The sequence below is a fragment of the Antedon bifida genome, chromosome 6 (assembly GCF_963402885.1).
Source record: "Antedon bifida chromosome 6, ecAntBifi1.1, whole genome shotgun sequence".
Classification (NCBI taxonomy): domain Eukaryota; kingdom Metazoa; phylum Echinodermata; class Crinoidea; order Comatulida; family Antedonidae; genus Antedon; species Antedon bifida.
This window is the reverse complement of record NC_136231.1, coordinates 18,835,777-18,861,367: the sequence shown is the minus strand read 5'-3', so window position 1 is coordinate 18,861,367 and position 25,591 is coordinate 18,835,777. Positions and strand designations below refer to the sequence as shown.

At 32.8% G+C, this 25,591-nt stretch overlaps 2 protein-coding genes and 1 long non-coding RNA gene across 3 annotated transcripts; 1 reads left to right on the top strand and 2 right to left on the bottom strand.

Annotated features, from left to right (window-relative positions):
- Positions 1–125: 125 nt before the first annotated feature.
- Positions 126–24,992, bottom strand: LOC144844474 (uncharacterized). The gene is made up of 3 exons (XR_013612432.1): positions 24,906–24,992; positions 672–855; positions 126–212 (listed from the first exon to the last, which is right to left on the bottom strand). It is a non-coding gene; the product is annotated as an uncharacterized LOC144844474 (long non-coding RNA).
- LOC144844905 (uncharacterized) lies at positions 1,510–2,844 on the top strand. The gene is made up of 7 exons (XM_078702013.1): positions 1,510–1,516; positions 1,657–1,773; positions 2,017–2,073; positions 2,222–2,281; positions 2,411–2,470; positions 2,606–2,665; positions 2,749–2,844. The coding sequence occupies exons 1-7, from the start codon at positions 1,510–1,512 to the stop codon at positions 2,796–2,798; spliced, it is 411 nt and encodes a 136-aa protein (XP_078558139.1). The 3' UTR covers positions 2,799–2,844.
- LOC144844701 (uncharacterized) lies at positions 11,759–12,334 on the bottom strand. The gene has a single exon (XM_078701727.1). The coding sequence runs from the start codon at positions 12,332–12,334 to the stop codon at positions 11,759–11,761; it is 576 nt and encodes a 191-aa protein (XP_078557853.1).
- Positions 24,993–25,591: the final 599 nt, after the last annotated feature.

Below are 25,591 nucleotides of genomic sequence, written 5' to 3'. Positions count from 1 at the left end.
ATATAAAAGATTAAATATTTTTAAAAATGTGATTATATGTATGTACAATAATAATATGGTTAAAAGAGATTTTAAAACATAACATAATTGGATATCTTTTAAAAATCTTTTAAAAAATTGGTTATATTGGCACATACCCTCTTATAAAATCTGGCTGACGTATTGAAGCCTTGTTTTTTCTTCCTATATTTCTTTCCTTATTTTTCATCTTTCTGTTTTATAGTAAAATACAAGTGTATTAAAAAATTTACTTCTGTATTATTTTTAATTTTTCTCAATATAGAAGAAAGAAAAAGAAAGAAAGAGAAAAGAAGTTTTCATTTCGATTTTATGAAATGTGATTCATTAATTTATCTTTTACTTTAGCCCATTTAATGTGAGCTTTATTTACATTGCAAGCATATTGGTTAGCTAATAAATTTCATATTATTTTATTCTACATACGATACATATACCGAATTGGTTTGTACTAGGCAACATGAAATGCACATTACGGTACTACTTGTTTTGGTTTCTGTTTTTTTGTTGTTTTGTTTACAAGTTATCTCCTAAATTTGTTTTTGTATATATAACAGACCATACCTATTGATTTTGAAAAATATAATCGATATATTGATGACGTCATTAAAGCTGATTATATCAAATAGCATTTTGCCAAAGATCTTTCTTACCTTTTAAAATCTTTGATTTTGCAAGTATTTCACTCTCAGTTTCTGAGCGCTTGATTCATTTCATTCCTTCTTACTTGCATACATCAAACAATACAATTCAAATTTAAAATCAATGTGTACTTTTAGAATACAGCCAATGGGCTGATTTAGTTGATAGGCCTTTACTATTCCTGTAAGTATTGATCTATAAAAAAAATAAGATGTCAATCATGGTAAAAATTTCAGGATTTGAGATTTGTAAATGTATGTTGTTATACAGTATATAAAAATCATATTAACCAATATTTACAATATTATAGTGTCTGGTGGATGTCCGTCTACTTGGCTTGGATTTGAAGGAAGCTGTTATAAACACTTTACTGGTAGTCCGCAAACATGGCATAATGCAAAATACAATTGTGGAACACATGGTGCCACCTTAGTATCAATAACGTCACAGGATGAGAACGAATTTTTGCGTTTTCACGGATTGTGCCAAGAATACTGGATTGGTCTTAATGATATTAATTATCCAAACACTTGGAAATGGGAAAGTGGTGTGGAAACAACGTACTTGAGTAATAAACGATTCATTCTATTTATACAAATTACTTTATATTTATGTTTGTACGAGGTGCATTTTTTGTCAATGTATTTTGTTGAAACGAATGTTGAAATTAAATTACTGTCAATTGGTCATTATACATTGAACACTGTGTTAGTGAGCACAGTACTCCAGGCACGTTTGCCAACATACCAAAATCTGAATCTTGGGAAAGTTACAAGTATATTTCATAACAATTCGTCATTATCAAATTACGATTAATATATATTATATTAATCGATAATAATAGCGATTATGTTTGGTAAAATGTGAAGTATACAGAAGTATTTTTGAAAATCTTCAACGATTCAACAATAATGATTATAATTTTAAATCATTATTCTTATTAGTTTTATTAATGTCATTATAATATTGTTAACTATCACTGTTATTTAATTTTAGACTGGATACCAGGAGAGCCGTCTGGTCTGGCTGATTGTGTTAAATTTTACTGTAGTGGTGGAACTTGGAGTAATTACGGATGTAACAATAATTATTTAGACTACCTTTGTGAAATAGGTTTGTGCACTGAGAGACCCATGTTGTGAACATAAACTATTTAATCTAAAATATTATAAATAGGAAATGATTATGTATATTATTAACTATATTGTTAAAATATATTTTATTAGAGATATATTTCAATTAAATTATATTGCAATATCTGCAGCTTAATTGTATTTGTACAAAACAAAGACGAATTATGAGTTCCTTAGTGTAAATTTTCAATACGAACTTATGATCTTTATTCTAATTTAATAGCTGGACCTCCTCTAACAACAGAAGAAGAATCCACCACTTTGAGACACACCACTGAAGGTATACGTATTTTATTGTTAAGTGCCTAACGTTTTTAAACGGTATTAAATAATTACGTAGTTCACATTTTGTTAACTCCCTGTTTGAGAGTCAAAGTTACAAAATATAATTACATGAAAATTGTTTAATACATACATTCATTTTATAGAATCAACGACATTACTCCCCACCACACCTGATGTAACGACGCTAGGTCAAACAACAGAAGGTGTGTACTGTACCTGTAACAATCGAGCATACAACGAAGTAATTTATCGATAAAGTAGCCCAAAAATTAAATGTACATACAACTTATTGAATACTTACTTATCTACTTACTTACTTATTTGATTTATAGAATCAACGACACTTCCCCCAACTACAACTGCTGTAACAACGCTAGGTCAAACAACAGAAGGTATGTAATGTACTGTACCCGTAACAATCGACCATACAACGAAGTATTTATCGATAAAGTACGAAAATTAAATGTATTACTGTACATACAACTTATTGTAATAGTTACTTACCTACTTATTTATTTGATTTATAGAATCAACTACACTGCCTCCAACCACACCTGCTGTAACGACATTATGTCAAACAACAGAAGGTATGTACTGGTAACATTGTTTCTTTTGTCAGAAAATTAAACGATGACAACTTATTGAATACTTTTATCTTATCTATTTATAGATTCAACAACACTACTCCCGACCACACCTCAAGCAACAGAAGGTATATAGCAAACATTTTACAAGTTAAAAGTTGATAAATGAAAATAATGTGCCTTTAGGCAATTGTATTCAAAGAAGCTTTAGGAAACTTTTTCTCGCGGAAGCTTATAGTTTGAAGAAGGTTTGAAAAATGGGAATTTGTAAACTCTGAATGGGTATGCGCAAACCACAGAGCACGTCTGGGAGAACAGAGTCTATGAGATGTACGCAAACAGAAATCTGTAAGACCTGTTCAATAAAAAAAAAGTGTTCATTTTGGTTGTCAATGTAGGCCGGGTATAATACCATCAATTTATCATTGAATAATAGTCAAAACAATCCTTCCTCTATGGTAAATATTTTTGGCGAATGGTGTGTATAGATAAAGAAATGTTTGATTAGTGAGTATACCTAAAAAAAGCATCATTTAATGAACAATCATTAAAACTGTTACGTCAAAAAGTCGAGCAGCTTCTTTGTTTCTTGTTCTCATACAATACAAAATAATCTCATTCAGAATACTATTGTTGGTATTTTGATATAAAATGTTTGCGGTACACTGCGTAGTTCTGAAGAGAACTGTAAGCTTCTTGACGTTTCGATCAACATGCTTCGATCGTCCACAGAAGTGAGAGTAGTCAAGAAATGGTGAATAAGATTGTTATAATTAATATCTTGATGTATTTTAAATTTAGTTGGTCCATACACTGCAAGATTGGTATTTGTATCGACGACAAAGGCAAGAAAATGTCTGACAGAAGACGCCCTGCGCACACTGACTGTACGTGCTCATCATTCCACTCAAAGTGTTCTACGTTGTTTTAAATTCTGTATTTCGACACCCGGTTGTGCGTCATTCCAAATTCAACGACAGTTGGGTACGAACTCTTGTTTTGCCCTTGGAGATCATGGACTTAATGCACCGTATACAAACAATGTAAACAATTGCGGTTTGTTTGAAATAGTTTAATTTGTTTTGCATTTTCAAATTAAACATAGAGTGAAATTGTCTTGTTTTTTAAAGTCTTCTTTTATCATTCTTTTTTTATTATAATGAAAAAGAAATAACACGTATAGGCCTAATTAGAACGAAAATATGTTTATGTGAAAGTAGGTCTCCTCTCTGCACAAATTAAGTGCAGAGAGGAGACCAATTAAGTTTAAAAGTTTGACGGCCAACCACCCCCGCCTCATCATCATTGTGTCATGCAGACTGTGTTATAGTTTTAAACATAATTGATTTGTAAATATGCCTTGAAATGTTGTATACTGGAAATTTATCTTGTAATAAATTTAAGATTGGAATTTTTAAAGATATTGTAATTAGATTTCGTTAATTTTCACAAATTAACTTTAATTGTTTTATATATATATATATATATATAAACACATGAGGCAAAGAACATTAATTCTAAACCGCCCGGTGATATACTGAAATTTAATTAATTAATTTGAAACGATAAAGATGAGGAAATCTGTGAGAATGAGAAAATATATATATATAGGTTGAACCTAACATGAAAAGGGAAAATAAAATGAAATAGACATAAACAACTAAATTTTAAAATTGCATAATATTATCGTTTCTACCACAGAAAAGATTATAGAAAACAATAACTCTAATTTAATGTATGGAATTTATGGGAAATTGTTTACTTTAGGCCGACATTACATTTATATTACATGTTAAAAAGAGCTTATTGGTACAAGAAATGTGTATATATTAAGTTAAAATAGAAAACATTTTTCCCATTTATAAATAAAAAACTACTATTGAAAAATTTCTATTTAAACAAAATAATACATTCAATTAGGTCCTTTTTAACTATTTAAAAATATGAAAAAATCTGTATTTTATTAGGTGAAATGGGCCGAGGCGCAATATTTCTTTTCATAACATAAGTTAGGGACCACGCCTCATGAAACGTCACAAAATAAACATGAATATTAATTAGTCATATCCATAAGGTGTGACGTAAGAAATGAGCTAACTACAATTCGCTAATACAAACGCTTTCTGTAGAGCCATCAGAAAGGTAATATTATTATTTTCTATATATTAGTTAAAATTACAAGGCTTCATACGCCGCTTTGAAGGAATAATGTGAAGTATTGATAATGTGTTAATGATGCAAATTTTTTAATGATTGATGAATAAAAGTGGTTGCTATCAAAGTAAAAAACATATTTTGTGTTTTAATAAAAAGACACACTCGTCGGGCGGCGATATAGAATGTTGGTTTGGGTTCTGTCCCTGGGATCCCAATAAATTCGTAACAAAATGTTGGCGGCTCAACGGACGAACAATTAAAACACGTTATTTATAATATTATGGTTTTACCAAGAATATCGATTTGGAACGTACGGCCAAAGAAAGAAGACGTGATCTACTTCAAAATGATGATTTAATGTATTTTTTTTTATGTTTAGATATTCAGTCCCATGCTCCTTTGCGTTCAAATGCTCTTACCAACATTAAGTGTTTTAGTCGTAATTAGTTGTTAGAAGGATAACTGGAAAAGCTGGTGTAATTACCTACAGCAAATACTGTCATGCATAATAGAAAACAGTTTGAGCGATTAATAATCGTAGTCATTTTAATTCCTTTCCATGGCAATTTTACGTTAGGTAAGTTTTTTAATTTTTACTAATAATTATAATTGACTCACAGTTTACAAACTAATAAAATAATGATTGTTTTATATACGTGGAATTTGATTCCAATGATGGACTGTATAAATATTATTTTTGTTTATCTATCGATCTATAATCGCGCGCCTTTATCTTTGATGGGCGTAGCCTTCGCGCGAATCATGCATTCAAGAGAGGAAAGCGGCGAATTAAGCTTACATACGAAATGAGTTAAGCATGAGTTGACGTCCAATATCTCAACTTATGAATCTACTCTTTTCATTCCACTTATAAACATTAAATGGCTGGGATATTATAATTTCATGCAGTTACAATACACTGATTTAAACAGACTGAACGATGAACATCAGAAAGTTTTGAATTACACTTCACAACCATTAGGCCTAATTAATCATATAAATGTAATAATGATCACGGCTTATCGACTAAGATGCAGTCTAACAATAAAACACTTGCTTTGAAATAGAAGAAGCTAATTATTTGTAACGTTTTTGTAATTGATGTTTAAACATAATAAGGTATGCCTACTAGCTCTCATTTGGTTGTCTATTGGGAGCTATTGATTCAAATTGTCTTTGCAGTTTATTAAAAATATCGAGTATAATAATCATCATCATTTACACAGCAAGTAACATGTTTACGCTCCACGTTTATCACTACAGTGTACAAGTTAACAACTGTGCTAAGTAATATGTTTTTATACAGACACGAATATCACGTACTGGAGGTATAAATGCAACCAATAAACAAAAAACTATGATATACTTTAATATCATAACAATACTACGACAGTAGGCCTAAATTAGATCCGAACACGTCAATAAAAGTTATTTTAAGCATGGCTGATCACATTAGTGCTGTTGGGGGAGAAAGAGAGACGGGTGGATGGCAATGTCCGTCGAACCCTTAACAAATCCTGGATACGTCACTGTTTTAGGGGTTTTTTTTCCAGGAAGTGGATGTTCGAGTTCTTGGGTTGCCTATGCTGGAAGCTGTTACAAACATGTATTGGCAAGTGGCACTTGGTCCAGTGCAAAATCAAGCTGTCAATCGCATGGTGCCAACCTTGTAACCATAACATCTGCAGGGGAAAATACGTTTCTGCAAACTATCTTACCAGGTTGCTTTGGATTTTGGACTGGCCTTAATGACATCAATTTGGAAGGAACTTGGAAATGGGAGAGTGGTGAAGAAAACGTTTACGAAAGTAAGTATTGCCAGGGAAGAGTAACTCTTCACACATGGTATTGTGCAATAATGCTCTTTTAACTTCAAATAGCTATTTTTAAAATCAGCGTGCCGACCACTAATAACCAGTAAAACTATAAAATATAATAATCACTTAATAAACAACTTTAGTGATTACCATGGTTCTATATTTTGAGTATATTAATGTTTAGTATTGCTATTATAAATTGTTATTACTTTAGAGTGGATATCAGGTGACCCGTCTGGTGCACTCTACTGTGTAGTATTTTTCTGTAGTGATGGACGTTGGAGTAATATAAATTGTGCCACTGCAGCTGGAGCCTATGTTTGTGAAAAAGGTTTGACTTTAATGTGATTGCAATTTAGCTACACGATATTATGCACGATCTATCTATCTATATTATAAGTGAGAGAGTTTGTTTGTATGTTTGTACGTTTGTCTGTTTGTTCGTTATACAAATTTTTATTACTGCACGTAACCTTACATGTGGGGTACCAAAATGACCGCAATTGTACCGGGAAGGTTCTAAACTATATTTGAACATCATCCGCCATCTAGGATCCAAGTTAGGGGCCAAAATGTGGTCAAAATGGCCCACTTTTCCCCACATTCGATGTTTGTTCGTTATACAAATTTCTGTTTCTGCACGTAACCATGCATATGGGGTATCAAAATGATCGCAATTGTACCGGGAAGGTTTTAAACTACATTTCAAAAAGTCCGGGGATTTGGTATAATAATTCACTATTCAGTCAGATTTTGTCGAGTATCTTAAGAAAATTTCGTGATACAAAATATTATGTTTTTCACATGTCACGCCTGGTATCTTAGACCTACCTTCCTTGGAACACCACGTTTGATACACATGCGACGGAATTTTCGATGACTGGAAAAAATTGTCTTAATGTGCAATGAGAATCACTACCGCGCACCACACCGTATGAAGACAAATTTTCATCTTGTTTTTAAATATTAGTCTTCAAGTTTTCTTCTTAATTTTTTCTTAATAGCATAAGGTAAGAAATTTGTTTGTCAATCTTATGAGATGGAGAGAGGATATGAAGCACTCCCATTCAAGTTTTGGAAATAATCACACACTCTTACATGTCATTTTAGTCGAAAAGTATACAAATTGTCTTTAATAAATATTTTAGTTGATGTTATCTTTCAATCTAATTATAGGCCTGACATTCTCAACAGAAGAATCAACCACGTTGATACAAACAACCGAAGGTATATATACAATTTTTTGGACTGGATTTTTTAATGAAGTTAGTTAGAAGTGTTTCGTTGAAAACTGAAGGCTTTGTCCTATCAAACAAATTCAGTGAGTGATAGGCCTACATACTTTATTTTGACTTCAATGTTAAGCTGTGTATATTTTGTTTTACATCACACTGTAAGAAGCTATATAAATCACATTAACGGAATTTATCAAAACCATTGTTAATAATAGATAAATTATGTTATAGTTCGTCTTTAATGCTTCTTTTTAATTATTTTATATAATTAATTTTTTATTTAGTTTTTTAATAATATCTATTTTTAATTGTAAAGGCAATCTCGCCACAAGATTCTCATCTGTTGGGATCCTGCCTTCGTCCATTTTCTAAATTTTCTCTTGTCATTATTGTTTTTGTTACTTTTTGTCTTTGGACGTAAATAAATTGTTTTTTTAAATTGATTTGAATCTTCTATAGAATCAACGACAGCTCCTCTAACCACTCCTGTTTTGACAACGTTAGATCAAACGACGGAAGGTAGGCCTTGCAAATCAATCGATCGATCAATTAAATAAATATCAATCAATAAATCAGTCAATGAGTTAGTTAAGTTAGCAAACTTAAATAAGTAACTGCGTTTAATTTTATAGAATCAACGACACTAATCCCGACCACTATTATGACGACGGTTGACCAAACTACCGAAGGTAATACATCATGTACAATCAAAATGCAAATATATCAGGTCAATTGACCAGTCAATCAATCAATCAATCAACCAATAGATATAATCATCAATCAATAATCTTACTTACAATAACCTCTGTCAGTCAATCAATCAGTCAATCAACCAATAAATATAATCATCAATCAATAATCTTACTTACAATAACCTGTATCAGTCAATCAATCAACCAATAGATATAATCATCAATCAATAATCTTGCTTACAATAACCTGTATCAGCCAATTAATCAATCAACCAATATATATAATCATCGATTAATAATATTACTTACAATAAGTTGTATCAGTCAATCAATCAAACAACCAATAGATACAATCATCAATCAATAATCTTACTTACAATAACCTGTATCAGTAAAATCACCCAATCAATCAACTAATAGAGTTAATCATCAATCAATAATCTTACTTACAATAACCTGTATCAGTCAATCGATCAATCAACCAATATATATAATCATCGATTAATAATCTTAATTACAATAAGTTGTATCAGTCAATCAATCAATCAAACAATCAATAGATATAATCATCAATCAATAATAAAAATAAAGCACATTTTAAATGGCAACTTACTAAGATTGTTTTTTTATAGAATCAACGACAGTAATCCCGACCACACCTATTTTGACTACGGTAGCCCAAATGACCAACGAAGGTAACGCAGAATTTACCATCCATTCAAAGTAATCAATATTCTTTCTATATATCGATTGACCAAACCAAATAATCAATGTATTGGTATCGATATATTGAAACACAAACCAATATGAGCCTCTTACAATGTCTAACTAAAAAATGACAATTTAAAAAAATTATATTACAGGACCGTATACTGCAAGAATTGTGTTTGCACCAACAGGGAAAAGAAAGTGTTTGACGTCACACGCCTTGAATACACTCGCTGTCGGTGTTCGCTGTGCCCCCAGAAGCAACCTACGTTGTTTTAAATTCTGTATTTCAACACCCAGTTGCACGTCCTTCCAAATACAACAAAAAGTCGACACAAATTTTTGTTTTGCGATTACGGATTATGGATCCAATGCACCGTACGATGACAATGCAACCAATTGTGGTTTGTTCGAAATAGTTTAGTTCGATCGAAAACAACTTTATAGAAAGTGTGGGTTTTTAATTAATAGTTAAACTTTTGCAAAAATAAATGTATAAGTTACAATACAATAAATAATAATAATTTATTTGGAAGCTACACTTTTGAAACAGTGGCACACTTCTTGTATGAAGGTGCGTCCAGACTAAGTACAATAAAGTAAAAGAAGAAAACAAGATTAGACAATAGGCCTATTTACAAGGAAACTTAAACTAAATTATGTACAAGATATAAAAAATAACATTAAAAATTTTAAAAAATACAGAATTTCAAAAAGAATAATAAGTAAGTAAAAATAACTATTTCCCTTCTCTTTTTCCACGCCCGTTTGGTGAAACTATCTATCGAATGCAACTTCAATATTAAGTCTAATATGTTTACGTGGATACTATAGGACTGCCTGGGCAACAAGTACGCAACAATTGCGCCGTTTACGCGCAATATACGCAATTTTAGGCAAGAAAGGTGGCATGGACTGTCTTGAATGCGAGACAGTAAGTTGAGCTTCCTTCGTGCTCTACTACTACTACTACTATCCATCAAACTTCAACAGAGTGATCTGCGATATCCACAAGCTTGTTCAGAAACAGATCAGCAAAAGCACTGCAATATCTCATTTCACCGCCAAATACTCATACTTTCCTATATACTTATTCCTTTTACTTTAATAAGTTTGTCATCTGTATTCACCGTCTATATATTTCGTCCGTTTCTTAGGATCCCATATAGACAGTTTACAAGACTTTTACCAATGCTGCTCAAACATTTTCTGTCCAATGTCATCATGCCATGGCCAACAAACACCTCTGTTTTTCAGCATTCTTCTTTAATCGGGATATCATCTCTCTTTAAATGCTGGCTTTCAAACTCATCAACTAGATTTGCCAGCTCTGAGGAAATCATTAATTTGTGTTATTTCAATAATACCACGCTCAATGACCTCGATCAATTGATGTAAATCCAGCAAGTCCCTTTGTCACACATACATGTCCTCTCAAACACTATTTTCACATTGCTACATGCCAAAAGCCATATAGTTCACCGTGTCGGAATAAGAATTGCTTCTTGATGTCATCTCTGTCCACCTCCACTCATCTCGGGCAAGAGTCATCACCAGGCATTATCTTGTCTTTCTCTAGTACATGAGTTTTTATAACACAACCATGTGCACTCATCAAACCAGTGTATAATGGTGGTCCATCTGTAGGGGTACATATCTAATGAAATCGGTTGAGATTGTAGAAGATGAGAAGTGGGAGTTAATGCTGCCTATGAAACTGTGAATGAGCTGTATCTTTATTTCCTTCAAGCTTCTGCCAAAAGTTGACAGGTTGAAAACTGTTGGTGACTATGTTCCTGAAGGTTTAGACATTGATTTACATGGCAATAACGCATTTATTATTTAACATCATATTTATACAGGATTTCACAATAAGGTATAAATACACTTGTTTTGTGGTCCTGTCTGAGAGATACAAAAATTGAAATACAAGTTTCAGTTTTTATGAAAAGAAATGAGATCTATAATATAGAATTAATAGTAATTGTTGTCTAATATTTTTAATATCAGTGACGTATATATCTATTAAAACTTGTTGGTGTAGTGCGGAGGTTGATATTTGTTTTTGTACGTAAATGAATTACAGTACTGTACTGCAATTGTTATATTTTATATATCTGATAGGTGTAATTCCAAATAAATAAAATACATTAAATGAATTTTACGTAAACAAATTTATAATCCCGTACATTTTACCTACTGGAAATGCAGTGAAAATACATTCCCAGTGAGTGAATTAATTATGCATCTAGAAGTATAATGCTAATAGAAATTTTATTTGTTAAAAATAGGCATGTTACTGTATCCGGTAACCGATTGTAATTAAAATGAATAAAAAACAAAGACAAAGGGCAAATTAAATCTCTTTTGTATATTTGGGTGGCTCTGAAAAGAGCCGTTTGGTTTGAGCATGGAGCTATAAAATTAGATTTATTCAGTCCCATGATTTTATAGCTCCATGGTTTGAGAGTTTAAAGTAAAACCAATTTACTTTTTAGCGGGCTTCTTAGCAGCAGCTTTCTTGGCTGCTGGTTTTTTAGCGGGCTTCTTAGCAGCAGCTTTCTTGGCTACTTGTTTTTTAGCTGGTGCCTTCTTAGCTGGCTTCTTTGCAGCTGGCTTTTTAGCGGCAGGTTTTTTGGCAGAAGCTTTCTTGGCTGCTGGGTTTTTAGCCTTCTTTGCTGAAGTCTTCTTGGCTGCCTTCTTTGTCTTAGCGGCTGCTTTATCCTTTTCCTTCTTAGCAACTGCCTTTTGTTTAGCCTTCTCCTTTTTGGCTTGAGCAGAAGCCTTAGCAGGGTTTACTTTGAATGAACCACTGGCACCAGTTCCTTTGGTATGGACTAACTCTCCAGAGACGACACCTCGTTTTAAAGCCAATTTAACATGTACGGAACTACCTTCTCCAACTTTGTAGTTAGCTGTGATATACTTATCAATAGCTTGTCGTGAAGAGCCGTTACGTTCCTTCAAAGCTGTGATAGCCTCTGTGATCATAACGATGTATTTTGGATGCGTAGCAACCTTCTTTGGCTTGGAAGCAGGTTTCTTGGCTGGAGCTGCAGACATGATTGTACTGTAGTTTTAGTTTTCTATCGACGTCAAACGATTGAATGAATATCGAATTTACTCACCGCCAACAATTTATACTCGTTTTTGCGGACCGATACCTACACATCTGACTTTAATCTGACCTGTGCGTGCTTAAGTACATAATTGTAAGAATTCGTAACAAACTGTGCGAGTACACTTATCATTTTTATCATTTTCGTCTATAAATCATAAATCAAATTATATTGTGTGTACATATTCTTAAAGCTTATTTATTTGTGTTTATTTCTACATATTTTGTGTCAATATTTTACGACAATTTCCTCATGAACTTTATGATTACAAAACATGTAACTTTTTCAAAACCAAACGATTGAGTTTAAACTACTTTTTTAATATTTTATTATTTATAAATATATTTTATTTTGAGTTTAATATCAAGAACAACCATTATTTTACTTGTACACCAAAATTGAGACATATTGATGCATGTTAAACGGAAATTTTTGGTGTTTACCAAAGTGGTGTAACACACCAAACCGATCGTTTCGTCACGATTGGAAACCAAAATATTGTCGGTTCCGTTATGTAAACAAACACTTATATACCTAAAATATCATATTTCTAGTAAAATATAAATCATAAAAACTGGAACATATCATTTAAATGTTGACTATCAACAAATTGTGTATTTTATAGGTTGTATATCGATGTAATTTGTTCACAAATGACATTTATTGTCATATTGGTTACTATGAGCCAAAGTCGCCATTTTTTCATTTCATCGACTCGAAATTTCTAAGCCTGCTCACACCACAGATATATAATGGTAAGATGTTCCGTACTTTTGCAACTCCAACTTTGAACGATTATGTAATTTAAGAGTCATAGTGGGGTATTATATATCTAATATAGAGAACATTGACAACTTTAGACAGCCATATATGTAGACAATCCTATGAGAAGTGACTATTTTAGAACATTGTGTACAAACAACAATTTTTGCACACATATTTAAAAAAAAAATATTTAAAGAATTTAATTTTTAGTGGCGGCTATTTTGAAATCCAAGACGGCCGACAGATTATCGCTTTACATAGTTAAGATTGTGTAATGGGTAATACCATCAATTTAACGAACTTGGTCCACATTCATAATTTGTGTTATTGGTGATATTCTGATTTTAAATAGGGTTATTTGAATGTTGGCGGCCATCTTGAATTTGCTGCATAAAATGGCAACATAGTTTTTTTCTTTCCTTATAATATCAAGATATGAAATAAAGTCCAAGTTTGCTTTTAACAAAAAATATACACGACATTCATATAAACGACATACCAGCCTACACTAGAAATTACCATTACCATCAATATACTACACCTACTTGGACTATTCCATTACAGTATCGATTTGGAACGTACGGCCAAAGAAAGAAGACGTGATCTACTTCAAAATGATGATTAAATGTGTTTTTTTTATGTTTAGATATTCAGTCCCATGCTCCTTTGCGTTCAAATGCTCTTACCAACATTAAGTGTTTTAGTCATAATTAGTTGTTAGAAGGATAACTGGAAAAGCTGGTGTAATTACCTACAGCAAATACTGTCATGCATAATAGAAAACAGTTTGAGCGATTAATAATCGTAGTCATTTTAATTCCTTTCCATGGCAATTTTACGTTAGGTAAGTTTTTTAATTTTAACTAATATAATTGACTCACAGTTCAATACCCGCCTTGGAGTTTTTTTTTAGAAAAAATGTTCTCAACCAATTTGTTATGACTTTTATTTTATAGTAATTTCTTTTTGACGATCCAATAAAAATATTTGAATAAATACGTTATTCTTTTACATAAGTAACAAATCCTATTAAACTCTGGTATGTTAAGGTGGGTTTGTGGGCCCGTTATTTACCCGTAACTATAACCCCAAAAATTGATCATTTATTTTCATTTGTAAGAAACTTCGATTCTACAAAAAAATTGTCGTTGTCAGTACGCACCAATGGGTTTACGCTTTTCTTATTTCTTTTATGACGTTATAGACAGATTTTCTCATAATATATATATATATACACGAGTGTATTCCCCAGATATGAGAAGAGTTTTGTTTGTTAGGTGTCCCATTTCATACATCAAAAAATTATTCTCCTTTCTCAATATTTAAAATCATGATTATTAGCATACAGGTCTTCCTCAAATAAAGACCAGTTTAGGACCCGTGTTTTAGTGGTTTTTGGTAGCTTTGGTCTCTAATTAGAATTACACTAACTAATAATCGGCAGTGATCTTACAAATACCTTGTCTAGTGGAATATTAAATGTCAGAATGGTTATCTTGCTCCCCGAAATATATCAGGTAAGTTCGTCTTTCCTTCTGTTCAGTATAATTTTAATGACTATAATTAAAGTGGTCTTTAATTGAAGGGAAATTTAAGAGAGATGGGTCCACCCAAACTGTGGGACTTGGTCCCTAATAGAGGAGTAAAGGATCACCCGGGGCCGTGGTACAACGGGTCTTTAATTGTAGAGGAGTCTTTGGAGGGGTTTTAAATGGAGAGAGACCTGTACATAGGCCTACAACATTATTATTCTTGTTATTTGCGTGCCGTACAATACATTATTTGGATACAGCCGCACAGTGGTTGGTACAGAGCGCTAAACTACCGAACGAATTACTAACGATGAACATCAGAAAGTGTTCTTCACAACCATTAGGCCTTCTTAATCATATAAAAGTAACACTAAGCACGGCTTATCGACTAACAATAAAACACTTTGGTTTGAAATAGAAGAAGCTAATTACTCCTTGTAACGTTTTTGTTATTGATGTTTAAACATAATAAGTTATTCCTACCAGCTCTCATTTGGTTGTCTAGTCAGCCTTGGGAGCTATTGATCCAAATTGTCTTTGCAAGTTTATTTTATTAAAAATATCGAGTATTAAATAATCATCATCATTTACACAACAAGTAAACATTTTTACGCTCCACGTTTATCATTACAGTATACATAACGTTATAATGTAGGCCACTATGTAATTTCGTGTCATTTTTTTGTTAAAAGCAAAATTCCAGCTGATTTAGTATCTTTAGGATGTAAAGTAATGAAAAAAATATGTTGCCATTTTTTTAAAAAAGCTTAAGGGTGTCAAATCCAAGATGGCCGCCAATACGTAAAATATCCAATAAATGTACCATATTGGACAAAGTAACACCCTTTATGAATAATATTTTAAGTTCATATGGGTTCTCTGCTATATAAGAATTATTATAAACCTATATTCATTAGTATTCTGACATTTTGAATTTCAAAATGGCCGCCATTTTTTTAAAATGGATTAAATTTCTTATTAAAACATGTGCAAGTTATGACGTTGATTGAAATCACATAAAATGACAGGCCTATGACAACAACATTGGTGATTAACACAAAATGGCGGCCATTTTGAATTTCAAAATGGCCGCCATTTTTTAAAAAATGGGTTAAATTTCTTATTAAAACATGTGTAAGTTAAATAAAATTAGATTGAAAACAACATGGTGATTAACACAAAATGTTGACCATCAGGAGGTCTGAACAGTACACTTCTTCATATTAAAACATCTCATAAACTTCTTCAGTTAAATGACAACTAACTCTGCCAAAGTCCTTCAATGAAATATTTCTAATCTTGAATGCGATACAGTAAATTGACCTTCCTTCGTTTTCTACTACTGTATCCATCAAACTTCCACAGACTGATCTGCGATCCCAACAAGCTTGCTCAGAAACAAATTGGCAAAAGTACTGAAATACATCATTTCACCGCCAAATAATCTCTATAGGAGTCCTCTTTTACTTTAATAAGTTTGTCACCTGTATTCACCGTCATATATATTTTTTGCCAATATTCATCTTTTTCTTAGGATCCCATATAGACAGTTTGCCTTCTACAAGACTTTTACTAATCCCTCAAACATTTTCTGTCCAATTTCATCATGCCATGGCCAACAAACACCTTTGTGCAAATTGCAGCATTCTTCATTAATCGGGATATCATCTCTCTTTAAATGTTGGCTTTCAAACTCATCAACTAGATTTGCCAGCTCTGATGAAATCATTAATTTGTGTTATTCCAATGATACCACGCTCAATGACCCTGATCAATTGATGTAAACCCAGCAAGTCCCACACATACATGTCCTCTCATAAACTCCAATATCTGTAATTTGTTTCAGTAATCTGTTGAAATTGATACAGCGGAAGTAACCGGTCGTAGTTCAGGTGGCCATGAGCGAAGAAATATTTGATAAAAGCATGTGTACTTTTCATGTGTGCAGATATCGTTTTCTTGTGTCTCGGACATATATAGGAATAATAGTTTAACCACATTTAGATTTCGTCGACTCTCTGTATTCAAGTTAATATCTTTATGATCAGCCTCTTTCAAACAAAATGATACTTCACTTAGAATCTCTTTCTCTGTCTGCATTTGTAGAAGCAAGTTGTAGAGAGAAAGCAGAATTAGTGTGCTTCTGTCCTTCCTTCGTTTTCTACTACTGTATCCATCAAACTTCCACAGACTGATCTGCGATCCCAACAAGCTTGTTCAGAAACAAATTGGCAAAAGTACTGCAATACCTCATTTCACCGCCAAATAATCTCTATAGGAGTCCTCTTTTACTTTGATAAGTTTGTCACCTGTATTCACCGTCATATATATTTTTTGCCAATATTCATCTTTTTCTTGGTATCCCATATAGACAGTTTGCCTTCTACAAGACTTTTACTAATGCCTCAAACATTTTCTGTCCAATTTCATCATGCCATGGCCAACAAACACCTTTGTGCGAATTGCAGCATTCTTCATTAATCGGGATATCATCTCTAAGATGTTTTCCATCTAAGATATTTGTGTCACTGGTTGTATAGGTAATACAAGTTCAGTTTCAACAAAAGCACTGGCCTCAACACTATTTTCACAATGCTACAGTCCAAAAGTCATGTAGTTTACCGGGTCGACATAATAATTGCTTCTTGATGTCATCTCTGTCCACCTCCACTCATCTCAGGCAAGAGTCATCACCAGGCATTTTTGTCTTTCCCTAGTACATGAGTTTTTATACCACAACCATGTGCACTCATCAAACCAGTGTATAATGGTGGTCTATCTGTAGGGGTATATATCTAATGAAATCGGTTGAGATTGTAGAAGATGAGAACTAGGAGTTAATGCTGCCTATGAGTAACCTTGTGAATGAGCTGTATCTTTATTTCCTTCAAGCTTCTGCCAAAAGTTGACAGGTTGAAAACTTACCAGCCATACTGGTGACTATGGCCCTGAAGGACATTGAATTACATAGCAATAACGCATTTATTATTTAACATCATATTTATACAGGATTTCACAATAAGGTATAAATGCACTTGTTTTATATTGTGGTCCTGTCTCCTGTCAAGTTTCAGTTTCATGAAAAGAAATGAGATCTGTAATTTAGACTCTATATATAAATTATGGTTAATTCTGACATAGGCGAGCACAATGGAAAAACTTTGGAACAAATCTCTGCCTTGGATACCTACCTGAACTATCTCAGATGTACCGCGAAATGTAAATTTAATAACAGTTTTTACTATTACGATATTGTTCCATATTTCTATCTTAGGAATATATTATAAAGAGTTTTAAAACAAAATTTCTGATTTCATCGGTAGATTTTCAACTCAATTTCAATTGTACGCGGTCAAAGTAATTTCCGGGTTCACGATGAGTTCACAGGTTCACCTTGCAACTACACAATTATACTATTTGTAATAGAATTCATCACACAGTTAACTACAATTTACCAAGCATTTGTTATTATTTTTTACCACATATATATTAGAAGATTGCATTTGATTATAAATGTTACGATATTATTAAAACTAAAAAATCCCTCGAATAAGCATCTCCCTCAAATGAACTCTGCCTCCGCCCTATAAGGGCCCTACAAAACAATAAACACTATACTTTAAAATGTTATTAATCATCTAAGACACTGTGATACAGAGTAGGTTTAGTTTTTCGAATGTCAAGCATTTTCAATAATGGTAACCGACAGAAAACGTACAAAGAGAACGTCCTTCTAAAACCTTTTTACCCGAGTCATTATCATTCCGAGAACCATCGTTTACACTCCTAGCCCACCCTCTAGTTAGACGTAATTGTTGATGAATATTTGATATAAATTGGTAAGTTGTTCCATACTTTTGCAACTCCAAATTTGAACGATTAGTTAATTTAAGAGTCATAGTGGGTATTATATATCTGTTATATAGAGAACATTGACAACTTTAGACAGCCTTATATTTAGACAATCCTGTGAGAAGTGACAATTTTAGAACATTGTGTACCAACAACAATTTATGCACACATATTTAAAAAAAATTATTTAAAGAATTTAATTTTTAGTGGCGGCCATTTTGAAATCCAAGATGGCCGACAGATTATCGCTTTACATAGTTAAGACTGTATAATGGGTACAGTAATACCATCAAAACGGACTTGTTCCACATTCATAATTTGTATTATTGGTGATATTCTGATTTTTAATAGGGTTATTTGAATGCTGGCGGCCATCTTGAATTTGGTCCTTTAAATGTCTTTTGAAAAAATGGCAACATATTTTTTTTCATTCCTTATATTATCAAGATATGAAATAAAGTTAAAGTTTGCTTTTAACAAAAAATATACACGACATTCATATAAACGACATACCAGCCTACACTATTAACAAATGTTCTAAGTAATATGTTTTTATAACGACACGAATTTCACGTACTGGAAGTATCTATATATAAATTATGGTTAATTCTGACATAGGCGAGCACAATGCAAAAACTTCGGTACAAATCTCCGCCTTGGATACCTACCTTATCTATCTCAGATGTACCGCGAAACGTAGATTTGATAACATTAGCGTTCAGTTCGACGCTGTTTTTCCATATTTCTATCTTAGGAAGATATTATAAAGAGTTTTTTAACAACATTTATGATTTCAACAGTAGATTTTCTACTCAATTTCAATTTTTGGCGGTCAAGTAATTTCCGGGTTTACGATAAGTTCACCTTGCAGCAACATGGTTTCAACTATTTTCTCCCTTTTATACACAAGGGAGCAGTTAAAATAATAGATTTGACCCTAAAGGTGACTGGAAACCGGCACTTTCCATCAATCAATACAGTGTCCCTTTGGAAGACGGAAGAAAAAAATAGATAGTAGGACTGGAGCTTAAGTTGGCCTTTAGTCATAGCCATTTTAGTTTTTTGTTTATTTTAGGAACGGACCGCGCGTGTGAAAGGTACAGTAGTTAAAAAATAAAAATTATACTGCAAATTAATAAAGATCAAATTAAATATACGCCATAAAGAATTGGAATATACTGTGAGGAATAGTATTATAAAATTACATAGGGAGATTTGATGATAAGACATTAATCGAGTGAAATCCCGATAGCTGAGTTTTATTAAGTAAGCTGGCAGGAATAACTGTAGGCTATCTGTGTCCCGTTAGGACCGAGATGTCTGCCCATGTTGCAAGCCGTAATGTCTTCTTTCTTGGGCCGAAACGGCCCACTCTGTCACGGCAGTTAGTTTCAAAAGATGTTTAAATTAAATAATGTATTAATACTTATTAGGATGATATTTTAATAAACGCCTCTCCAATAAAACATCACTTTGAATAATGATCTCCCCCCCCCCCCCCGCCCCCCAACCCAACTATCTAATAAACGTCCATCCCATCCACATTTATAATAACACAATTGTACTATTTGTAGTAGAATTCATCGCACTGTTATCTACAATTTACCAAGCATTTGTTATTTATTTTTACCACTTTTCATATCTATTAGAGGATTTCATTTGATTATAAATGTTACCATATTATTAAAACTAAAAAATTTAACATATATCCCTCGAATAAGCACCTCCCTCAAATGAACTCCGCCTCCTCACCTCCGCCCTATAAGGGCCCTACCAAATAATAAAGACTATACTTTAAAATGTTATTAATCATCTAAGACACTGTGAAACAGAATAGTTTAGTTTTACGAATGTCAAGCATTTTCAATAATGGTAACCGACAGAAAACGTACAAGAAGAACATTATCATTCCGAGAACCATCGTCTACACTTCCTAGAGGGAGAGCGAGCGAAGCGAGCTCACCCTCTAGTAAATTCAATCATTAAACAAAACAAGGCCATATACATGGCTGCAGTCGCGTGTTCAAATTTGAGTTAGTGTTTACCGACCGACCGACCAACCATTCGACCAACCGACCGACATAGTGAGCTACAGTGGGTGCTGCAATTTGCTTTAAAGGAGAGCATAGAAAGCGTCATGACAAGGTGACATTGCGGGTACACTGGGAGATTTGCCGAAAATACGGAATCGAATGTACTGACAAATGGTATGACCACCAGCCATTAGCAGTCACAGAGAATAAAAACATTCGAATCACTTGGGACATGACAGTTTACACGGATAAGAAATTAAAACACAATCGACCTTTTATTACTATTGTAATGAAATGTATGTTCCAATCGTAATTGGCGCTCCTGGAACAATTTCAACAAATGAAAACAAAATGGCATGAAAAGGAAACTGTTATGTCTCTAAGCTTCTTATTTCGTTTCGTTTCCCAAGGTGAGACTCGATCTCGGTACCACCGAGCCATACACAACTGACTAACAATTGTAGAAAGATTTATCCGAGTATTTACTATGCAGTAACCACTTTGGTGCAGATAGATTATTACATACCGAAATGAATTATAATGTTTTACTATGATAACGTCTTTAAAAATATAAAAAAAATTATGCACTGTCAAACTATATACTTTTAAATTTAATATATGAATATTTTAAAGAAGAAAGTTTATGTTAAGTTTGTTATTTCGGCCTAAGAAAATGTCATAATTTGTTTGATTGTCGAAATTATTATTATTTTTTTTAAATTTAATATGCAATTAAATATGACTAATTTCATAATGAATCATACATATGATACATAAACCGACCGACATAGTGAGCTGTAGAGTCGCGTTGTAGAGACTTTAGACATAGACTTTAATATCATAGCAATACTACGAGATATGAACACGTCAATAAAAGTTATTTTAAGCATAGCTGATCACATTAGTGCAGGTTCGGGGAGAAAGAGAGACGGGTGGATGAGAATGTCCGTCGAAACCCTTAACAAATCCTGGATACGTCACTGTTTTGGGGTTTTTTTCAGGGAGTGGATGTACGAGTTCTTGGGTTGCCTATGCTGGAAGCTGCTACAAACATGTATTGGCAAGTGGCACTTGGTCCAGTGCAAAATCAAGCTGTCAATCGCATGGTGCCAACCTTGTAACCATAACATCTGCAGGGGAAAATACGTTTCTGCAAACTATCGTACCGGGTTGCTTTGGATTTTGGACTGGCCTTAATGACATCATTGTGGAAGGAACTTGGGAATGGGAGAGTGGTGAAGGAAACGTTTACGAAAGTAAGTCATTGTGAAATAATGTTCACAAAATTATAGTAGCTCTTTTTAAAATCAGCGTGCCGACAACTTTTAATCCTTAAAACCAGAGAGTTGAATAATAATCACTTAACAATGTTCTATTACCATGAATAGTTATCAATAATTATAATTTCAACCAATGTTTAGTATTTTCGGTCTCGTGTAAAGTTTGTTTGTTGCTGTTCGTTATCTTTTTCTAATTGTGATAAATATATACTTCAAAATAAATCAAATCAAAATTATTATTAAACATTGTTAATTACTTTAGACTGGATACCAGGCGACCCGCTTTCTGGGACACTTTACAATTGTGTAGTCTTTTTCTGTAGTGATGGACGTTGGAGTAATATAGGTTGTGCCACTGCAGCTGGAGCCTATGTTTGTGAAAAAGGTTTGACTTTAATGTGATTGCAATTTAACTACACGATATGCACGATATATTATATAATAATTCACAATTCAGTAAGACCTTGTCGAGTATCTTAAGAAAATTTCGTGATACAAAATCTTATGTTTTCACATGTCACGCCTGGTATCTTAACCTAACCTTCTTTGGTACACCACGTTTGATACAAATGAGACGGATTTGTCGATGAATGGAAAAATAATTCTCCTAATGTGCACTGAGAATCACTACCGCGCACCACACCGTATGAAGACAAATTTTCATTTCAAATATTAGTCTTAAAAGTTTTTTTTTTAAACTGTGTTTGTCCAACTTATGAGATGGAGAAGAGGATATGAAGCATTCCCATTCAAATTTTAAAAATAATCACACAAAATATACAAATTGTTTATGTTATCTTTCACTCTAATTTTAGGTGGCCTGACATTCTCAACAGAAGAATCAACCACGTTGATACAAACAACCGAAGGTAAACATACACTTTTTTGGACTGGATTTTTTAATGAAGTTAGTTAGAAGTGTTTCATTGAAAACTGAATGCTTTGTCCTATCAAACAAATTCAGTGGGTGATAGGCCTACATACTTTATTCCGACTTCAATGCTGTGTATATTTTGTTTTACACCATGTACGAATTTATCTAAATCACATTAACGGAATTTATCAAAACCATTGTTAATAATAGATAAATTATGTTATAGTTCGTCTTTAATGTTTATTTTTAATAAATGTATTAATTATTTTTTTTATTTAATTTTGTGATATCTATTTTCAATTGTAAAGGCAATCTCGCCACAAGATTCTCATCTTTTGGGATCATGCCTTCGTCCCTTTTCTAAATGTTCTCTTGTCATTATTGTTTTTGTTACTTTTCGTCTTTGGACGTAAATAAATGTTTTTTTTAATTGAATTGAATCTTCTATAGAATCAACGACAGCTCCTCTAACCACTTCTGTTGTGACAACGTTAGATCAAACGACGAAAGGTATGCCTATGTATATTTGTAAATCGATTAGTCAATCAATGAGTTAGTTAAAGCTAATAAGTAACTGCGTTTACTTTTATAGAATCAACGACACTAAGCCCGACAACTATTATGACGACGGTTGACCAAACTACCGAAGGTAATTCATGTACAATCAAAATGCAAATATATCAGGTCAATTGACCAGTCAAATAATCAATCAACCAATAGATATAATCATCAATCAATAATCTTACTCAATAACCTGTATCAGTCAATCAATCAATCAACCAATAGATATAATCATCAATCAATAATCTTACTTACAATAACCTGTATCCGTCAATCAATCAAACAATAGATATAATCATCAATCAATAATCTTACTTACAATAACCTGTATCAGTCAATGAATGAATCAATCAACCAATAGATATAATCATCAATCAATAATCTTACTTACAATAACGTGTATCAGTCAATTAATCAATCAATCAACCAATAGATATAACCATCAATCAATAATCTTACTTACAATAACCTGTATCAGTCAATCAATCTAGTCATTAAAGCACATTTTAAATGGCAATAACTTACTAATATTTGTTTATTTTTATAGAATCAACAACAGTAATCCCGACCACACCTATTTTGACTACGGTAGCCCAAACGACCAACGAAGGTAACGCAGAATATACAATCCATTCAAAGTAATCAATATTATTTCTATATAATGGATTTACCAAATTAAATAATAAATATATTGGTATCGATATATTGAAATATAAACCAATATGAGCCTCTTACAATTTCTAACTAAAAAATGACAATTTAAACAAATTATATTACAGGACCGTACAGTGCAAGAATTGTGTTTGCACCAACAGGGAAAAGAAAGTGTTTGACGTCACACGCCTTGAATACACTCGCTGTCGGTGTTCGCTGTGCCCCCAGAAGCAACCTACGTTGTTTTAAATTCTGTATTTCAACACCCGGTTGCACGTCCTTCCAAATACAACAAAAAGTCGACACAAATTTTTGTTTTGCGATTACGGATTATGGATCCAATGCACCGTACGATGACAATGCAACCAATTGTGGTTTGTTCGAAATAGTTTAGTTACGTAATGACCCCTTTATAGTTTTCTATATTCGATCGAAAACAACTTTATAGAAAGTGTGGGTTTTTCATTAATAGTTAAACTTTTGCAAAAATAAATAGAATATATAGGCCTAAGTTACAATAAATAATAGCAATTTATTTGGAAACTACACTTTTGAAACAGTCGCACACTTCTTGGATGAAGGTGCGTCCAGAGTAAGTAAAATAAAGTAAAAGAAGAAAACAAGATTTGACAATAGGCCGATTTACAAGAAAACTTAAACTAAATTATGTACAAGATATAAAAAATAACATTAACAAAAGTAATACAGGATTTTAAAAAGAATAATAAGTAAATAAAAAGAACTATTTCCCTTCTCTTTGTCCTCAGTGCAATCATGTGTTTTGTTAAGTCATATTAATAAACCTTTACCCGGCCATTGCCCCTTGTGGCAGATGCAACTTTAATATTAAGTCTAATCTTCAGCCTAAACTCCAGTCTAATCTTCTGAAAGCGCAGGACATGAATATTTTTAAAATAACAAATTAATTTTCTCTGAATACCACATAAATAAAAGTTCAACTTACTTTGCCAAATGTTCACAAAATAAACAATAACTAGCTGGTAACAATACTACTTCAATGCTATCCTGTCTGTCACGACTTCGGTGTCCTGGAAGAAGCGATAGAAAACATAGGTATATGTTTATGTTTACGTGGTTACTATAGGGCTGCCTGGGCAACAAGTACGCAACAATGACGCCGTTCGCGCAATATACACAATTTTACGCAAGACAGGTGCCATGGACGGCGGTGAGACTGTACACATTATTCATTCATCTTTTAATTACGGCCATCTAAGTATTGCCAGCGCTTGTCAATGTTTTAGTTTACTGTTCAATTTGTCCCGAAAGCCATCATTTACCTTTATTTCACCTTAAACTTGAGGCCTACCTAATGAATACAAAATATATAGTTTGTTTTTACCTCTACTACTAAACAGTACATGTAATTAATCAACAATCCTCTCACGCCGGTGTGCCGTTGCCCACCATGTCTGTCTATTTTCACGTGGAATACACGAAATACTCCTCATGTTCAAATCACACGTAATTACCATATCAATATACTACACCTGCTTGGACTATTCCATTACAGTAAAACGTTTTTTTTACTGACGATCGACATTTTATGTGATAGTGTCCAAATGAGATGTTTAAATCGAATTGGTTGTCGTATCTTGTTTTTCATCAATGAAAATGTAATGATTCAAG